The sequence below is a fragment of the Macaca fascicularis genome, chromosome 11 (assembly GCF_037993035.2).
Source record: "Macaca fascicularis isolate 582-1 chromosome 11, T2T-MFA8v1.1".
NCBI lineage: Eukaryota > Metazoa > Chordata > Mammalia > Primates > Cercopithecidae > Macaca > Macaca fascicularis.
Genome location: NC_088385.1, coordinates 70879634 through 70900696, shown reverse-complemented (window position 1 = coordinate 70900696; position 21063 = coordinate 70879634). Strand labels below are relative to the sequence as shown.

Here is a 21063-nt window from a genome sequence, read left to right as displayed (position 1 = left end):
GCAGGTGGATCACCTGAGGTCAGGTGTTTGAGACCAGCCTGGCCAACACGGTGAAACCCCGTCTCTTTTAAAATAGAAAAATTAGCTGGGCATGGTGGCACATGCCTGTAATCTCAGCTACTTGGGAGGCTGAGGCAGGAGAATCACTTGAACCTGGGAGGCGGAGTTTGCAGTGAGCGGAGATTGTGCCACTGCACTCCAGCCTGGGCAAGAAAAGCAAAACTCCGCCTCAGGAAAAAAAAAAAAAAAAAAAAAAAAAAAAAAAGAATATTTAAAAAATAAAAATTCAATGGATATGCTTAAAGCAGATTAGTTACAGCTGAAGAGATAAAAAAAGAATTTGTGCATATAGCTAAAGAAGTACTAAGAGAAAACGGACAGCTTTAAATGTTTATATTAAAAAGTAAAAAGTGTTGAAAGTGAATGCTAAGCCTTAAACTTAAGTTAGAAAATGGAAAACATCTGTACAGAGAAAGAATAAAAAGTTTATTTGGGAGACATTAAATAACTGGAAATATGTTCCTGGACTGGAATACTGAATATTGTAAAGATATCAATTCTCTCCATATTAATATATGTAGAATTAATACAAAGGCAATCAAAACTCCAGTTGGGCTTTAGAGGGTTTGTTTATTTGTCTGAAGAACTTGAAAAACTGAGTCTAAAATTTAAGTGGAATTGCAAAGAGCCAAGAATTATTACAAAGCAGAGGTGTTGCTTTATGAACTATTAAGATTTATTAAAAGGTATCAAAATTAGGACAGTGATGTAGGGATAGACACACAGACCAGTAGAAAGGAATAGAGCCCAGGAGGAAATTCACACAAAGAAGACACTTTATTTATGACAAAGATGTAGAGCTGTGGAGAAAGGACAATTAATGCTGAGATAATTGCAACAATTATGTATCCATATAAAGAAAAAGGGAATGGATCCCTACCTCATCCCATGCCCCCAAATAAATTGCTGGTGGAATAAAGACGTACATGTGAAAACAAAACCTTAAAGGATTTAAAAGAATATGGGGCCGGACGCAGTGGCTCATGCCTGTAATCCCATCACTTTTGGAGGCTTAGGTGCGTGGATCACTTGAGGTCAGGAGTTTGAGACCAGCCTGACCAACATGGTGAAATGCCGTCTCTACTAACAATACAAAAATTAGCCATGCCTGTAGTCCCAGCTACTCGTGAGGCTGAGGCAGGAGAATCACTTGAACACAGGATGTGGAGGTTGCAGTGAGCTGAGATCATGCCACTGCACTCCAGCCTGGACGACAGACAGACTCCATCTCTAAATAAATAAATAAATTAAAAAGGCACCAAAGAAGACATATAAGCAGCCAACACGTATATTTTAAAATGCTGAATATCACTAATCATCAGGAGAATGCAAATCAAAACCACGAATGAGGTTATCCCACCGTGTTAGGAAACAAATAAAACAAACGAAAGATGACAAGTGTTGGCTGGACACAATGGCTCATGCCTATAATCTCAGCACTTTGGGAGGCCAAGGCGGGTAAATGGCTTGAGCTCAGGAGTTCAAGACCAGCCTAGAGAACGTGGCAAAACCCCATCTCTACAAAAAATTAGCTGGGCGTGGTAGAATGTGCCTCTAGTCCCAGCCACTTGGGAGGCTGAGGTGGGAGGATCACTGGAGCTGGGAAGTCCAGGGTGTAGTGAGCCAAGATCATGCCACTGTACTCCAGCCTGGGTGACAGAGTGAGACCCTGTCTCAAAAACAAGAAACAAAAACAAAAAGAAAAGATAAGCATTGCCAAGGATGTGGAGAAATTGAAACCTTTGTACACTGCTAATGGGAATACAAAATGGCACGGTTGCTTTAGAAAACAGTACAGAGATTCCTCAGAAACTGAAAAATAGAACTACCATGTGACCCAACAATCCTACTTCCAGGTATTTATCCAAAAAAACTGAAATCAGGATCTTGAAGAGATATTAGCATCCTATGTTCATTTCAGCACTATTCACAATAGCCAAGAGGTAGAAATGGCCTAAATGTCCATGGGCAGATGAATGGAAAAAGAAAATATAGGTCAATACAATGGAATTCTATTCAGACTGTAAAAAGAAGGAAATCCTGACATATGTGACAACATGGATGAACCTGGAGGACATTTTGCTAAGTGAAATAAGCCAGACACAGAAAGACAAATACTAGGTAAGTTCACTTATATGAGGTATCTAAAAGAATCCAATTCATAGAATCAAAGGGTGGAATGGTAGTTGCCAGAGGCTGGGGGAAGGGGAAAATGGGAAGTTACTAATAAGTGGGAATAAAGTTTCAGTCAAGCAAGGTGAACAAGCTCTAGAGATCTGCCATATAACACTGTACCTATGGTCAACACTAAGGTACTGCACATTTAAGTGTTCTTACCAAAATAAAATAAGAGAATATGGGAGAATTATTTATTACCTCAAGACACAGAAGGATTTCTTAAAGGAAATGCAAAGTAAAATAACCATGAAGGAAAAGATTGATAAATTTAACTACTTTAAAATTAAGATCTTCTGTTTAGCAAACGACATAATAAGCATTTGAAAAGCAAAGCTACAGAGCAGCTGCAGATATCTGCAAAGCATATACCCAATAAAGGACCTGATGTGGACCCACAAAGAACTCTCACATATCAAATAGAAAAACAACCAAATACAAAACCAAGCGAAACCATACAAAAAGAGCCCAGAAAACTCAATAGAAAAATGGGCAAAAGACTTGACAGGAATTTTACAAAAGATAAATAAACACATTATCAACCATGTCTTTTATCTTCTGACATCTGGGGCCTTGCTGACCTTGGAGGGACAGTCCCTCTAGGGTTAGTAAACAACTCACCCACAAGCCAACTTTTCAGACACCAACGTGCCCATTGGAGCCAACACCCCACCACCTTGATGATCAGGCTCTCCCACTCCAGGCCACTGCTGCTGTATTCTCAGCACCCCAGGGCCAGGTACCAGACAACCTGGGACATCCCCTAATGCCCCAGAGCCTGCTGAAATTATTCCAACTAGCCCACCCTAAAGCTGCTTACCCTGCCTCACCCATTCCTTCCTGTGGAAAGCACACCAAGGTCTTCACTCTCCCTCTGCCTCCTGGTGCTTCCCCCAGTAGCCTCCCATGGCACGGCATGTCCCCTTCTCTGGGAAACTATAAGTAGCAACTGTCTTCATGAAAATGGTTTGACAGTATAGAGTAAAGCTGAAGACATGTTTACTCCTAGGCATACATTCTAGAGAAACTCCTGTACATTTTCGGTAGGAGACATGTTCAAAATGTTCCTAACAGTGCATAGTAGCACTGTTCTTAATAGCAACAAGTAGCAAATACCTCACATTTCCATCAAGAACGGAATAGATACATACAATGGAATATTATAGAGTGGGAAAATAAACAGTCAAACTAAAAGAAACTGCACAGATGAACATCAAGAACATAATACTGAATAGAAAAATCTCATGAAAAATATATACAGTATGATCTCACTTATAGAAGATTTAAGAAAATAGAAAAGGAAACAAGAAACTATTTAAAAACACAAACACAGTGGTTACTTCTGAGGGGGTAAGTAAAGCAGTCGGGTCAGGGAAGTGCAAAGGAAATAATATGTCTTTGTTCTTAAGCTTGGTGGCGGTTCCATTGGTTTTCATTGTAATGTTATTTTTTATACCTTACACATATTTTATGAATTTTTTTATCTACTAGTTTTTGTTTGTTTTTTTTGCTTGTTTTTGAGATGGGGTCTGTTCTGTTGTCCAGGCTGGAGGGCAGTGGCACTATCCTAGTTCACTGCAGTCTTGGACTCCTGGGCTCATGCGATCCTCCCACCTCACCCTCCTGAGTAGCTGGGACTACAGGTGCACATCACCACGCCCAGCTAATTTTTTGTATTTTTTTTTATAGAGGTGGGATCTCACTATGTTGCACAGGCTGGTGTTGAACTCCTGGGCTCAAGTGATCCTCCAACCTTGGCTTCCCAAAGTGCTGGGATTATTGGTGGGAGCCACTGTGCTTTGCCTCTAAAATTTTAATAGAAACAATGTTTACAATAGGGATATAAAGACAGGTTTTATAATAGCATAAGGGCAGAGCATACCATCTTCGCTTGTGTGGGGCTCTGTACCAGCATCTTGGTCCACTTCCTCCAATGTACCGTGCTCACTGTATGGGCTGTCGCTGTAGAATACAAATGGAAATTCATATGAAATTAAAATAGACAAAAATTTTTTGAGACAGGGTCTTGCACTGCTGCCTAGGCTGGAGTGCAGTGGTGTGATCTTGGCTCACTGAAACCTCTGCCTCCCAGGCTCAAGTGATCCTCCCACCTCAGCCTCTCAAGTAGCTGGGACAACAGGTGTGTGCCACCACACCTGGCTAATTTTTAAATATTTTGTAAAGATGAGGGTCTCATTATTTTGTCTGGACTGGTCTCGAACTCCTGGGCTTAAGCGATCCTCCTGCCTTGGCCTCCCAAAGAGCTAGGATTACAGGCGTGAGCCACCACGCCCAGCCTGAGATAATTTTAATAATGAGCAATTGCTACTGTAACAAAAACTATAAGACTCTATAAGGGCAAAAGAGTAACTGGATAGTCTGTCAACGGAATCCTGGTGCCTCCATTGATTATGCTGTCCTATGGGAATATATATTAGATACACACATTCACCTTTGACTAGGTTATTTTACAACTCTATAAAGACAGAAGTTAGCTTATCGAAAATGGATAGCATTATAAGTAATTCTTATCCACAGAAATACAAATTAGTTGAATTCTGGTAGAATATGATTATTGCCTTATGGATAGACCAGTTTTTACAAATTCATTTCGCTGTTCCTTTACTACATATAAATTGGTGGTTCTTTGATGTCTCCTTTGAACTGGTTGTGGCATCTTTGCCATCTTTCTTGACACATGTCCATTGTATATCTGTATGAGAATCATGATTTTATCCTCTTTTAAAACTTATCCCTTAACACTGTCACCAGCAATCCTCAAATGCATGCTGATAAATGGAATACATGGGCCACAAATATAAACCTAATATTACTGTAAAAGCCCATTTACATTTCTGATGTTGGGGGACAAGTATAACTACTACACTGCTGCCTTCCTGTTTAAAATGAGCAGTACCCATAGAAAACACTATGTTTAAAAAGATGGACACCGTCAAGCATACGTTACTGGCTACAACACTATCATAGGACTTTTACTCTGTTTGGAAAAAGTAGCGATCACAAAATGTCCTAGAATATAATACATCAAATAATATTGACCAGACATCTACAAACTTGCTCTTTTATAAAATGAACAAGACAGCAGAGCTTAATGACATAGCCCTAATATTTAAAAATGCTAACCAGGCCAGGCACAGTGGCTCATGCCTGTAATCCCAGCACTTCGGGAGGCCAAGGTGGGCAGATCACCTGAGGTCAGGAGTTCGAGACCAGCCTGGCCAACATGGTGAAACCCTGTCTCCACTAAAAATACAAAAATTAGCTGGGCATGGTGGTGGATGCCTGTAATCCCAGCTACTTGGGAGGTGAGGCAGGATAATCACTTGAACCCGGGAGGCAGAGGTTGCAGTGAGCTGAGATTGCGCCACAGCGCTCTAGCCTGGCAGCAGAGTGAAACTTTGTCTCCAAAAAAAAAAAAAAAATGCTAACCATACCTTTGGTACTGGCCTTAAAACAAATACAATGATGAAAATAAAATCATGTGTCTTAGCAGGGTTGAGTTGCATTCATTTACCTTCCCAGAGCCAAGCTCTGTCAGTATCTTGCCCATAGTAAGTACTCAAGTAAATACTTTGAATTGAACTTCATGTGTAAAGTTGGTGAATATGCTATAGAACAGGAATCTAGTATGTTTCGCTCTTAATTTAGAAAACAGTACTTCTGGAAATAGTCAACTCAGTTTTCTTAAGGCATATGACCATACTATGATTCAAGTAAAAAAAAAAAAAAGTACTTTCAGTTATTTAATTATCAGCTACTCATTCCATTTCTACTGAGTCTTTGGTAAGAAAATGGGAAAGAAAGTGTTGTGAGCAGGGTCCAGAAGGAGGGATTTAGACAAACCTATTTCCAGCCTCTCTTGAATCCCAGCTGCACAGGGCAGTTTCTGAGGTGGGCAGGGAGGCTGCTGAGTGAGGAGACTCACGTGTGCTCTGGAATCTCACACACCTAACCTTGATTTACTACTAATCATTGGAAGGCTCCTTGGCCTTTCTTAACTTACTTGGTAGAGTGGTTATGCTAAATAAAAGAGATCACATGCACTAAGCAGCTGAGATGTAATAGGGGCTCAAGAAATGGAAGTTTCTATGCTATTTTTTAATTGATATATAATAGTTGTACATATTTTAGGGGTACATGTGATATTTTGATACCCATATACAAAGTGTAATGATCAAATCTGGGTAACTGGGATATCCATCACCTCAAACATTTATTTTTTCTTCATGTTGGGAACCTTACAATTCTTCTGTTCTTAAATATATAATACATTATTGTTAACTATAATTTTCCTACTATACTACTGAATACTAAAGCTTATTCCTTCTAAATTTTTTTAGTTTTTTGAGACAGAGTCTTGCTCTGTCACCTAGGTTGGAGTGCAGTGGCACGAACTTGGCTCACTGCAACCTCTGCCTCCCATGTTCAAGTGATTCCCCTGACTCAGCCTCTGGAGTAGCTGGGACTATAGGCATGCACCATCACGCCTGGCTAATTTTTGTATTTTTAGTAGAGACGGGGTTTCACCATGTTGGCCAGGCTGGTCTCTAACTCCTGACCTCAAGTGATTTGCCTGCCTCAGCCTCCCAAAGTGCTGGGATTATAGGCATGAGTCACTGCGCCCAGCCTTTGTTTTTTCTTTTTTAGAGACAGGGTCTTGTTTTGTTGCTCAGCCTGGAATACAGTGTTGTGATCAGAGCTCACTGCAGCCTTAAACTCCTGGGCTCAAATGATCTTCCAGCATCAGCTTCTCAAATATCTGGGACTACAGGCACAAGCCACTGCACCCGTCTTATTCCTTCTACCTAACTGTATTTTTATAGCCCTTAACCAACTTCTCTTCATCCTTTCTATTCCCCTTCCTTTCCTAGCCTTTGGTAACCACCATTCTACTCTCTACTCTATGAGATCCACTCTTTTAGCTCCACATATGAATAAGAACATGTGATATTTGTCTTTCCTGCCTGGCTTATGTCACTTAACATAACGACCTTCACTGCTAGGCATACATCCAAAAGAAAGGAAATCAGTGTATTGAAGAAATATCTGCACTCCCATATTTATTGTAGCATTAGTCACAATAGCCAAGATGTGAAAACAACCTAAGTGTCTATCAACGAATGAATGGATTAAAGAAATTATGGTATATCTACACAATGGAATATTATTCAGCCATAAAAAAGAATGAGATCCTCTCATTTGCAGCAACATAGATGGAATGGGAGGCAATACTGCCATGCTAAAAATTTTATCTCAAAAATACATGAATATAATAAATTTACTCAAAATGACCTAAAGGTCTAACTATAATTATAGTTAGAATTATATTCGTTAGTAAGAGTGAAAACGAAAATAAGAATGAAAACACATTTAGTTGACAGGGCTCCTTTAAAATGAGAATTTAAAAACATTTTATATGAAACCAAAACCTCTGATTTAGACTGAAAAATAAAATGTCAATCTGTTATCTTTTCTTTATTTAATGTAATGATAAAAGTTAATATAGCTCTACATAATATCTGAACCCTTTTTCTCTATCAAAACCATGATAGGGTAGATTTATTTAAAAGATAAGAGTCCTTGCAGAAAAGAGAGGGATAAATATGAGTTTCCATGAGTCTTAGTATTCTAAAATTTATCTCAAGTGTTACTGCTTCTTCCTTTTAAGTTGGAAGCATTGGTGGCTTATAGGAAACTCTTTCTTCTAATCAAATGGATAGCTATATTTCCATAATTTTCGGTGGGAGAGGAGGACTACAAGTCTTAGACTTACCAATAGTCATCTCCAGCCATACATTTCTCATAAACAGGGCCGTCCAGCTCTTTAGCATCTGGGAAAATAGTCTCATGGTGGATGATGATGGTTTTGATAATTTCATTCACATGTGCTTGGCAAGACACTTGATCCTGTATTTCTGGGACAGGCATCAATGTTGGGCCAAAGCAAATGGCCAGGTTATAAGGGTCCATCATATTCTCATCGCTGTACTGTGATAGACTACAAAAGGAAACAAGAAAGGACTTATAAAAGAGCAAAGAGAAGAACAGGGCATACATGTTTAATAAGAAGACACTTCAATACTTTAATAAGATACTTCAACTTTAAGTTGGCTCAGCAAACTCCAAAGAAAGTGAAATGACGTATGACCTTAACAAAGTAGAAACTGAGAGGGGATTCTAAGTCCTATTTACTTAATTAAGTTGCATTTTTCAAAGTCAGGAGGGGGCTTAATATAATATTCACTACAATGGAGACCAGGATCACGTAAACGAGTTTTATTTGCAAATTTGACAGTCAGGCTCTAAATGCTCCTCAAGTAAATTTGGGATACACAGTAAGGATTTCCATAAAGCTTTATAGATATCTTTAAAATTGTCTTCTCTCCATTCAAATATATCTCAGATTTTTAGTTTTCTCCTATAAATCTTGGGGAAAGCATAGAAGAAAACAAAGAACCTTTTCTTTGTAACTACTGAAAGGAGCAAATAACTCCAGGCTTTATAATCTGCTTTTGGGTAAGACAATCAACGCTAGGTGACAACCAGTGTCACAGAAGCCGTTATAAATACAAGAAAAGGGGAAAAGAATCCTCAATTCTCTTACTCTATGCAAGGCTTGCAAACTGTAGGGGAGATTTCCAGTTGTCTAGTACTAATTTCTACATTCTATTCAATGGGTATTTGTGAAATATTTTCACAGTGAATCAAAATAAGCCAGCTCTTTATTGCTATGCTCCCTGTTCTAGGGAGAGTTTAGATATGTTATCTTTCAGCGTATAGAATGTCAGTCTTGAAAGGAAATGTAAAATCCAGGTGAACATATGACCAATGGAAGAAGAAAAAGGAGACTCAACTACCTTCGTGAGATGATGACAGATACAAAGAAACTGAGATACCACATGACATACTTTACCCTTTTTTTGGAAATAAGATAGTCTAGAAAGTAGAAAATACAAAAGCATAATTTCCACAGCTAACATATGTTTTTCCCTTCTGCCATTTCTCAAACACACAATATTTTAAAAAATTCACAATAACAGTAAATGATCATGTTACAGATCATCTTGAAAATGGAGATTCTGAGTAAGAATGGCCTAATTTCCAAAAGACACACTTCAGCTCAGTGGAGACAGTCACAGTTAATCTTTCTGGGTCTTTAGTGCTGGCTTGCAAACAAAAACGTGATGTAAAAATGTTATTTCCAAGTTTTGATTCTGCAGTAAAATAATAGCTTATTTCTCTTTTCACAATCCCCATCCCAAGCATCCTGCCCTAGAGGCTGGGCCCTTGTGTCTGCATGAAGGCAGGTGCAACCAGCCAGAGGGCCTCTGGGTAGCACCACTGGAAGCAATGCCAGCAACACCCATGGTGCATTTGCCATTCTTCTGAGATGCGTGAGGAGTTAGGTTCAGGTTTTGAGAACTTTCTTAATTAACAGACTGCTTTCCTAGTCCATTATGGATTATTAGTTCACAGTGGATTTTGTTCGGGTGTGTCAGGAAGATTTGGTAGGAATGGTATGGAGGGGGCCAGTAGGAATGCAAGGTACTCCATCCTGGGGTATGGTGGTGGTGGGGTGGGGCGGGGCAGGCAAGCCTCTGGATTTTTAAAACTGCCTGAGTGACTGTGTTTCCTTAAAGGTAAAAATGTACAGCGTCTAGCCTAAACATAGTTTAAACCTATCTCTCTAGATACTGCTTATTTCTGGTGGTGATTAATGTACAAAGGGGTTGCTACTGTCATTTGTGAATGTTTTAGGCACCACAGGTCAGCAGTAGAGTTTCTTTCTGTATGGTTCTCTGCCAACACTTCCCTATTGTATGATACTTGGCTCCTGGGGTCAAGCTGAGTGGTTATGATTTCAGAACTAGTCAGCAGGATTGTAATAAGTCACCGTGGCTTTTGAGAACTCCAAATGTCCCATGAAATACCAAAAAGAAAATACCCGAATTTTAGGAAAGGAGAATCCATGCTAGCATGAGAAGGCATTTCCCCAAGTTTATTCAAGAAGTTGATGCCCCTCCATTTCTTTATTTCCAGCTGCTTAACTGAAATGCTGAATAGCAAGGGGATTCTTAGTAGGACGTGGGGAAGCTGTTCTTATAACGGAACCCATACAGCAGGAAGTAGCATAGCTGAAAATCAAGCTGCCGAAATTAAAAGAATAAAGTTCTTTGAAAATTATGTAGTAATTTAAAAGATTTGTTACTTTGTTTAAGAGAACATTTTGAGGTATTTTCTTCTTGATAAGGTCTCATTACAGTGAATTTGCAGAAATTCTTTTTTGGATCTGTGTACAGCTCCCATCTATGATTTTCTTCCATCCCCGACTACAATATTAAAAAGTCACAGAAATTTTCCGCAACGAACAGCCAGTTTCCATCATTTTGACAAAAACATTCATGACAGTTTTGGATGGAAGTTGGAAAAACACTGAATAACATTTTTCACTGAAAAGTGTTTTTTTTTTTTTTTTTTTTAAAGTAATATTTAAATATCTTTGCATTTGTGGCTACAGTTTCTACATCCAGGGTAGGGCTTTCATCTATCAATGACGCTGATCTGCTAAGGAAAAATGTACCTTCAGTCTATATTCAATCATTTTTCTCTTTGACGCTGCTGATAAATGGAACCCAATGTACATTTTGCAGGATCCAAGAACAAAGACAGAATTCAGATGGGCCTTTTGTTAGAGCATTCAGGTACTTACTGATTGAGGAAGGCAAAGAGGTATCTCATCACTATAAGGACCAACCTGGGCAAAGTCAGGAGGAGTTTGCGGATGTGAAGCGCCCTCTCATAGAGATTATCTATTCCTACAGACGGAAGATGACATGGTGAGAGTCCTTTCACTCGCCACATTTAAAACAGAACATTGCAGTACATGGATTACCAGTACACATCTGAATACAAGCAACACCTTGCTCTTGTGTGAGATGCAACTGTAACCAAAACAGTGAATAAATGATCGGCTTGAGTATACCACCATTCCAGAGGGCTTCTCCTCTGACCCTCACCGTTTTCTCTGACTTTCATGGACTTGGCTTTGAGTAGTTTAGAGTCTTCTAGATTTAAAAACCATTTTTTTTCCTTTGCTGCTAATTCTAAATTTTGTATCTGATATGATTTCAACAACTTCTTGCTGCACACTAACCAAAGTAGCTTTCTGGGGGCAAGGCACCCCTTCCCCAACTGTTATGCGTTAATTCATCATATATTTGTCTATGACTATGATCCAGGCAATGTGCCAGGTTTAGAATCTCTCCTTTCTCAAAATTACCATTGCATTTTACTTATATGGCTTTTCACCTTGTATTACATTATACCATCAATATTAGGACAGCCTACCAGGTTTCAAGCACTAGGAATACATTAGCAATACAATTCCTGCCTTCATATGATGTATGCCCTTATGTTTACAGCTATTTATTTCCTTATCTCATCCTCCCTGTGGGATGGTGAGCTCCCCCAAGAGAGGATTACCTGAGACTAGTGTTATGCTACCTCTTCGCCGGGAATACAAACTGTCCAAAGTGTCTCAGTACTAAAGTGCTTATGAACATCAGCAAAAAGGTTACCACTACAACACATTATTGGTATAATTCTCTATATATTTAAGAACACATTTTCACATTTGCTGTCTAAGTTAAAGGGAATAACAAACTTTGCAGTAGGCAGAGCACACACTGTCATCCCCATTTATCAGATTAGGAAAATGAGAACTGGGCTAGTGGCATACCCAAGGTCAGCAGGCTAGAAGGGGGAGAGCTGGGGCCACAACCTATGTGTCCTGTTTTGTAAGTCTGGTTTCATAAGTCTGTTTCATAAGTTTGTTTCCTGTTTCCTAAGTCTGGTTGCCTTTCTTCGATCCCAAGACTACAACTTTGTAGAGTTGTACCTTTACAAAGTACAACTTTGAAGATACCCAATAAGTATATATTTAAGAAAATATTTCCAAAAAAGTAGTATGTTTGAAAACATTTATGAAGCTTTCTATACTTTGTATCACCATACTGTTCTTAATTGCTCTTGAGATATTCATGAAAATACCTGAAAATTCTCAGTCCATAGCCTCTGACACCATAGTCAACTCATTCTCCTTATTATTATTGTTGTTTTTTAAACCTTCTTCCACCCACAAATGTGGATAACTCTCCAAGATTTCTACCTGGTCCTCCTCAATGGCAACCTCATCCAGTTGCAAGGTTACAAACATCACTTCTAAGATGACATCTTTGCTTCATTTTTCTCCCTTGAATGGAAACGAAGTCCCGTAGTTTCTAGTTCTAGATATCTCACTGCTAATTTTCTGATTGAAGTCTTGATTATTTCTAAATTAGACTATCAAAATACTCTCCTAACTCAGTTTCCCTTTCCAATTCCTCTTGTATCAGTGGCTCTCAACCTTGACTTGGATTCACTTGGCGAGATTAAAAATGCTGACGCCTGAGATTCTTTTATGCAGCCAGGGTTGAGAACCACCGTCTTAATTACTCTTGCCAAGCTCATTTCCCTGGAATCTTGAGTGCTGACCCCAGCTGTTTTCCACTTATTATCAAACTGGGCATTTTATTTTCCCTTCTGCATAGCTGAAAAGGTGTGAAAAATCTATTAGCAATATTCTTGATTAACCAAGAATGAGTTGACAAAACAAGCAATAATTTATCAGGATTCCTGGGAAAAAAACACTTCCATCCCCACCTTTAAGTATGCCAAAGTTGGAACCGTAGCTCTGTCATCTTTCAGCAAATGCAATTTCAGAAACTCTTGAACCAGAATGTAAGTAAAACATTATCATGCAATTAACATTCTCATTCTTTCATTTTTATTCTTTCACCATAAACCTAAAATTTATAATAGTGTGATCTTAGTAATACTGAATTGGATATATTACATTTTGCCTTTTTTATTTGTAAAATATTTCAAAATGGAAAAACTATAACACTATGAACAAGACAGATTAGGGTTACATCTATTGCATACAAGCACTTCAACATACTTCCCAGGCAGTGGTCTCAATTTTTTTTTTCCCTGAAAAGAGGGAATAAGATGCTTAAAAAAGAAGTTATTCAATAGGTGTATAGATTCTCTCAGGCCACAATAACTCAATAATTAAGTTATCAACATTTCCACCTAATTCAGTCCTAGTAGGATCAAGACATGTCCCAGAGTAAGCTGTTTATCTCCATGACAACTTCAAGTGATACATGCAAAACCACACTGTACAGAGAGGGAAGATGAAATGCCTACAGATGAAGTAATTTGAAAGTCATTGAGAATTTAATGGGGGGAATTTTGTACCTTTAAATACTATTTCAACACAGCTGCATTATTATCGCATATCAGAAATTAACTGGTTGAATGTTTATTACCTAAAATAGCTGATTTTATAAAAAGTGTAATGTTGTTGCTACTTTAAGGAAGACAAAGATGATTTAGCATACCTGTATCTAGAAAGCCTATCTCTAAAAATGAAAAAGAAAAAACCCTTCAAAAGCGAAATTATACGTATTATGATTTATTCTTAAGACAACAACAAAACTTCTCCCACTGTTTATTGAGGATCTTGGGTGTTTCAAAAGTGAAGTTTCCTCATTCTCCAAGCAAATCCTCATTTTAAAGTTAAGGTCGAGGCTAAGGTGAGAAAATTGCTTGAGCCTAGGAGTTCGAGGCTCCAGCAAGCTATGATCACACCACTACACTCTAGTCTGGGCAACAGAGCAATACCTCAGCTCTAAAAAAATTAATAATCATAAAATTAAGGTCAACTATCAGGGACAGGATTTTTGTAGCTTAACGCTAGTTTTGAAGGCCTAGAGTTAAAAACAAAAGGAAAGGATGTAAAAAGAACCACTCTTACTATATTATTCATCTTTAATATTTGTCAAATCCCATAGATGGCCAGTCACTCTGGAAGCTACATTCTCTATAACTACAGGACATAGGCGTTACTTCCAAGAGGTTTTGTTGTTGTTGTTGTTGTTTTTGAGACACAGTCTCACTCTGTCATCCAGGCTGGAGTGCAGTGGGGCGATCTCGGCGCACTGCAACCTCCGCCTCCCAGGTCCAGGTGATTCTGAGGCCTCAGACTCCCAGGTAGCTGGGATTAGGAGCACCCACCACCATGCCTAATTTTTGTATTTTTAGTAAAGAGGGGATTTTGCCAAATTGTCCAGGTTGGTCTCGAACTCCTGGCCTCAAGTGATCTGCCCACCTTGGCCTCCCGAAGTGCTGGGATTACAGGTATGAGCCACCATGCCCGGCCCCAAGATGTTTAATCTTAATTCAAAATCCTCTTGTTTCTGTCTCTTGGTTCTAAACTTAGTCCCCTCTACCTCTTAAAGGCAGTTCTAAAATTTTATTTAACAAGAATTGAGGGAACAAATATTTGTACACCAGTTTCAGAGTAGCATTATTCATAATAACCAAAAGGTAGAGACAACCTAAATGTTCATTGACAGATGAATGGATAAACAAAATGTGGTATGCACACACAATGGAGCATTATTCAGCCTTAAAAATAAACGAATTTCTGACACATGCTACAACATGCATGAGTCTGGAGGACACTATGCTAACTGAAGCTAGTCACCAAAAGAACAAACATTATATGATTCCACTTATGTTAGGTACCTAGAATAGGCAAACGCATAGAGACAGAAAGTAGAAGAGATAAAGCCAGGGCCTGGGGCAGAAGTGCAGAAGGATGGGGAGTTATTGTTTGATGAGCACCGAGTTTCTGTTTGGGAAGATGAAAAAGTTCTAGAAATGGATAGTGGTGATAATTGTGAACGTACTTAATGCCACCAAACTGTACACTTAAAAATTGCTAACATGGTAAATTTCATTTTATATATATATATATGGTTATATATATATATGATTATATATATATATTACCACAGCAAAAGAATGAGGGGGTATGTGGGATGCGAATGAAAGATTTCAGGGGAAAAGCAACAAGGACATAAGTGACACCAAAAAGACTAGATAAAGTTATGTGAGGCAGATGTACATTCTCTATAACTACAGAAACATAAGTCAAAGCAAAACAGAACTGCTGGCATTCCTGAAGTAGTAGCAAATCTATTCGTCTTGAAGGCTTCCGACCGTGATGGCTGCGAGCAGGACTCCCAATTCTACCTGGCTGGCTGCTCAACAGGCGCGCGATGTGCCTCCGACAGGAGCTTTGCTCTGGTACAAATGACTCATTTACTCTTGAGTCCAGTTAGCGGGCAAAATTTATGGTTGCTGCTGACACTCTGATGAATGTGCATTCCTAGCTGGCTCTGAGTGTGGCAATTCATGGTCTTTCACAATTTCATGCTGGAGGGAAAGATGGGTCTTTTCTTCCCCTCAGAAAAGTTGTCAGTGAGGAAAATCAGTATTTCATTTGGACTTCTTGTAAGCTGGGCTTTGTTTTCCACAATTCAAAGTCTCATGTAATTAGGTAAAAGTGGCATTCATCCAACCTTGATCACATGCTCAAAGCTCCCTGGGTTAATTTATGTTCTTTTCCCAGCAAGGCAAGATCCTCATGTTAGAGTCCCAACTTCCCTGCAGGCGGCTCAGACAGCTCCATGTAAATGCATGTGAAAAATTTACCATAAAACACAAGTTACTTCAGCAAATGGCAAAAAGTTCAAATGGTCATCACTCTGAAAATACCGGTTCTTCTGTGGACTATTTGTAGAAGTATTGGTTTGCCAGAAAACAAATAATAAATCACAAGATGCAAATTTCTCCTTCAGTATTAAGGCAGGGAAGGAAATTCCTCGGTGGCCACATTTAGAAACTGTTTATTTAACAGTGGGTACACACGTACTTGTGAGTTCCACAGCCTAACAGCTGGCATTCAAGATGAATGTACCAGTTTCAGGACATTTTTAGGTTCACACTAACAATGTCAAGGTGTTCATCAAACCTTTGTATATAATTGTTTAATAGACTGACTTCTGTGAATTAAACCATTGATGCCTCTCCTAAATAACAGCACTATAGAAATACAAACATAGATGTTTCCTGTTCTGCTGAATTAACATATTGAGGTTAGGAAAGAAACTGAGTCTTAGCCTAGAGAGCTTTACCTACTCAGTTCAGATACTCAGCCTATTAAATATTTTTAAGGATAAAGGAAACATGAAGAACATTATTATAAGGCATCAAACAGAAATTTAGAATTCAGAGAGAAAACCACCACGTAGGTCCATAAAGCTGAAAGAAATTCTTACAGTGAAAACATATATTAGAGCACCAGAAAAAGAGTTCAGAAATGTTTTTCATGAAATAATCAGAAAAGGCAAATAAATTTAGGTACTAAGAAGCTCATCATAGTATTTTGGCATAATTGCAAAATCACTGGAAACAATCTAAATGTCTAAACTAGGGGATTTGTTACAGAAAATAGAAATCGTTATAGGGTCACCAAAAGCTATATTTTGAAAATAATATTATTGAGTTTTAAAAAAGTGGTTTATGAAGAGCCAGTGTGGCGTGACATAATTTTTGCAACAGCTTGGCTGGGCACAGTGGCTCACGCCTTAATCCCAGCACTTTGGGAGGGTGAGGTGGGTGTATTGCTTGAGTCCAGGAGTTCAAGACCAGCCTGGGCAATGTGGTGAAAAAAATACATCTCTACCAAAAAAATACAAAAATTATCACCCCATCTCTACCAAAAAAATACAAAAATTAGCTGGGTGTGGTGGTGCACGCCTGTGGTCCCAGCTACTTGGGAGGCTGAGGGGGGAGGATCACTTTAGCCTGGGAGGCAGAGGTTGCAGTGAGCTGTGATCATGCCACTGCAATCCAGCCTGGACAACAGAGTGAGAGCCTGTCTCAAAAACAATTTTTTTTACAACACCTTTATTGAGATATAATTAATATACGATATAATTTACCCATTTACAGTTTACCAATGATTTTTAGTACATTTAGAGTTGTGCAAGATCACCTCAATCATTTTAGAGTATTTTCATCACTTCAAAAACAAACCTCTTATCCATTAGTGGTCACTTGGTACAATATAATTTTTATGAAAAGTACATAGGAGTGGTGTACCCACAAAATGGATTATTATTTTGCAATCAAAAAGAATGAAGTACTGATACCTACTATAACATGGATGATCTTTGAAAACATTATGCTAAGTGAAAGCCAATCACAAAGGACAACATACTGTCTAATTCTATTCATATGAAACGGCCAGAACAGGCAAATCTATAGAAACAGAAAGTAGATTAGTGATTGCCTAGGGCTGGGGGTGGTGGTGGTTATGAGTAAATGGGGAGTAATTGCTAATGTTTGCTAACTGGGGTTTCTTTTGGGGGTAATAAAAATGTACTATAATTGATTGTGGTGATGGTTGCACAATTCTGTGACTATACTAAAAACCACTGGCCCGTACTCTTTAATGGATGAATTGTAGAGTATGAGAATTATATCTCAATCAAGCTGTTTTACAAAGTACATAAGTACTGTAGAAAAACTCTGGAAAGATACTGAAAATGTTATCACTATCCCTGTGTACAGAAATTACAATTCGTTCTTAGTTTATAATTTTTCTACAGTGATAACGTGTTAATTGCATAACATTAGGTTGGTGCAAAAGTAATCGTGGTTTTTGCCGCTGAAAGTAATGGCAAAAGCCGCAATAACTTTTGCAACAACCTAATAAATAATTTAAAAAGCACTGACTACTCATTTGATGATTTAAGGAATTATTGTTTGTTTTAAGGGTATGATAATGGTATTGTAGTTATGTTGCATATTAACATGAAACATAATATTTGTTGTTGTTTGTTGTACACAAAATGTGTACATGCCAGTGGTACTCTTTGGGTAGTGGAATTATGGAATTTTGGTAGACAATATTTTGTTTTATGTGCTTTTGTGCATTTTTCAGGTACTCTACAATGACTTCATGTTGGTTTTGTGATAGGAAAAAAAATTCTCCCTTAAGAAACCATTTCCTCATATCCAAGTAGTCATCTAAATAATAACACCTAATGCAAAATGAAGTGAAAATGTTTCATCTGGGCTCACAGCCTTAAGGCAGTCAGAAAAAAAACATGAATTACTTGAGTGGCTTTTCTAGGGCAAGTCACTTGAACTTATGCCCTAGGAAATCTCAGAGCCATGATACAGGGATATTCTAGAAGCTGCCCAGACTTTGTGGGTATGACCTGGAGCATTGACAAAACCACTCACAAAGTGGATGGTTAAAACAAAACAAAACAAAACAAAATAACTCTTGGGTGAGAAACTGAGAAACTACCAAGTTTGTCACTTCAAATTTATGTTGCATTTGGTTTTACCATGTCTTCATCCAGATAAGTAATCTTTAAAAAGAAATGTACAATAAATTGGGGAAAAAATAGTGCATTTTTTTTTAAAAAGGCCAAGATAAATTTCCTTTGACTACATGTATTTGTAAGCTTCCAAAGAACGTGGTCACTCAGGGTCATAAGGCATAAACATGGCTGGATAATTACTCAACACACACACACACGCACACACACACACACACCCCTTTCCCCAAACAATCCAAAAATAGGTAAGCGAAAAGTAGTGGGTGCTCCAGAGACTCATGCGAACTCTTAGAAAAGATGAAAAGGGAAGATTTTTCTATACAAAATAACTGTCATGTGAAATTACTTTAATAGGGAAAATCAAACCCAATTACAGCAATGCTTACAAGATGACAAGAGTAAAAACAATCTTTCAAACAGATCTCTCTTTCCTGTAAAATTTCAAAATCTTTGTTTCTATTGTATATTAACTTAGCCTGCATTTATTTGTAAATATCTTACCTTTCCTGCTATATTTTAAGCCTCTTAAATGCAAGAATCAAGTCTCTGAATCCCTAGAAAGTTTTATACATTGTAGGCAATTAATCAACTTGGTTCAAATCATCAAAAGTCTGCAATATTGATAAGGGGATACAATTATAAAAGATGTATTATGCTACTCAAATAATTTATTGAAAATCCAGGGAAAATGCAGGAAAATCCAGGAAAAATGTATTATGGTCACATTGGTAAGAAAAAAATGCTTGCTTAGAGATAATAACATCCAAGAATCCTCTCCTTCTTAAGAGGTTAAATGTTGGAGGAAAAGGGGTTGTTATATAAAGAGGTTGTTAGTGTCAATATGTATATTTTTGAAAAACCTGCCATTCTGTAAAACTGTGCACTAAAAGTAATAAGACTTATGGGGAAAAATAGGGTTGGGGCAGACTACTCAACATTTATGAAACTTTGCAACTAGAGCACTAATGAAAACATTAACAATCCTATTAAAATCCAAGGATTATGAATCCATTGATTTTGATTAATCCATTGTTTTAATACAGGAGGGAATGTCATTGTAGCTTCTTCATTTGCACTTGAGCACTGCAGGCACTGCCTATATGAAAGTTATCTCCATAGATTTTTTTCCTTGTAGTTTACATATTTGCTAAATATGACTCTAATTGTGAGAAAACTTGACGTGGATTATTACAAAGCATTTAATGTGCTGGGAAAAATCATGCTGGAACCAATGTAACTTGAGGATAACACTAATATTTCTAAATTCATGTGAGTTAATTATGCCAAAGAAACGCATATTTAGCAAAACAGACAGATTGCTAAGTAGCTAACCCAGGTACTGGCATATGTGACCAGAGTTTATAGTCAGAGTAATTGTAATAGTAGTAATGATGACAGCTTGCAACACTTACTGAGGGTTACTATGTGCCAGGCATGATGTTAAACCCTGAACATGGACTATCTCATTTATTCTTCACATAGACTCTATGAAGTAGATGAAGAAATAGCTATTTAATAAGATTAAGTATTAATCTTTGCTCAAGTTTATACAAAGTTGGAAAGTGGTAAAGCTAAGATTTGAACCTAGATCTTTCTGACTCTATGGCCTCAGTTATTAAAAACCACTATGAAATGTTATTTTTCATCTAATAAAAGTGTGAAATGATTCTATAATGGTAACTGACAATGTGGCCCAATGCTCTTTATCCAACTGGTACATGTACATGTTACAGCTGACATGATGTATGGACCTAGAAAACCACTAAGCATTGTACAGCACTTGTTATTTTTCCAGACTTAAGCTTTTTGGCTAGGATGTGAGGGGAATCTTTGGACATGGCCAAAGGAGAATTCCAGAAGTGAGACACCTCCTTTTCATTTCTTTCCAGCTGGGTCAGAGGTTCATTGTGATGACTCAGGCTACGCAAGCGCTGTGGAATGGACGTGCAGCTGTACTTCTAAATTCCAATGGGACATCCGACTGGGGAGGATTATGACCGGGAAATTCATACCCAACTGGAGCCAGGACTCTCCGCACCAATGCGAGACAAAGAACTTGTGGTGGAATCTTGACTTTTCAATTCATTTCATCTATAAATTCTATTTAACTTAACATGCTCCAGGAATTAACTAATTCGTAACATTTGGGACTGGCCAAATGTTAGGGCTGCAAAAGTGAGTAATCCATAAATCCATAGGCCTGTGGAGCTAATTGTGGGCACTTCATTGAGCATATTCTGTGTTAGGCACTCTTCTTGGCATTTTACACGTATTAACTCACTAAATTCTCACAACCCTATGATGTAAGGATTAACGTTCTCCCTATTTTATAGGTGAGGAAACTGAGATGCAGAGAGCTTAAGAAACCTGCCTAAGGTCACACAGCTGATGACTGTGTGGCAGAGCTAGGATTTGAACTAGGCTCTTTGAATCCAGAGTCTCCATTCTTAACCTACTGCCTAAACTCTTTCTCTAGCAGTAGGAGACAGAGGGGTTAAAC

The 21063-nt window shown here is 38.2% G+C and overlaps 1 protein-coding gene across 5 annotated transcripts in view; it reads right to left on the bottom strand.

The window, feature by feature from the left end:
- Positions 1-21063, bottom strand: part of SRGAP1 (SLIT-ROBO Rho GTPase activating protein 1) — a 306426-nt gene that overhangs the window by 23350 nt on the left and 262013 nt on the right. For all 5 annotated transcript variants that reach the window (XR_012420434.1, XM_065524524.2, XM_065524525.2 and 2 more), the window contains 3 exons: positions 10967-11072; positions 8030-8254; positions 4118-4197 (listed from right to left, as the gene is read on the bottom strand). Coding sequence is in view for 4 of the 5 variants with exons in the window: in XM_065524524.2 (XP_065380596.1) it covers positions 4118-4197; positions 8030-8254; positions 10967-11072 (411 nt within the window). In the remaining variant the exon portion in view is untranslated. The remainder of the gene's footprint in view (positions 1-4117; positions 4198-8029; positions 8255-10966; positions 11073-21063) is intronic.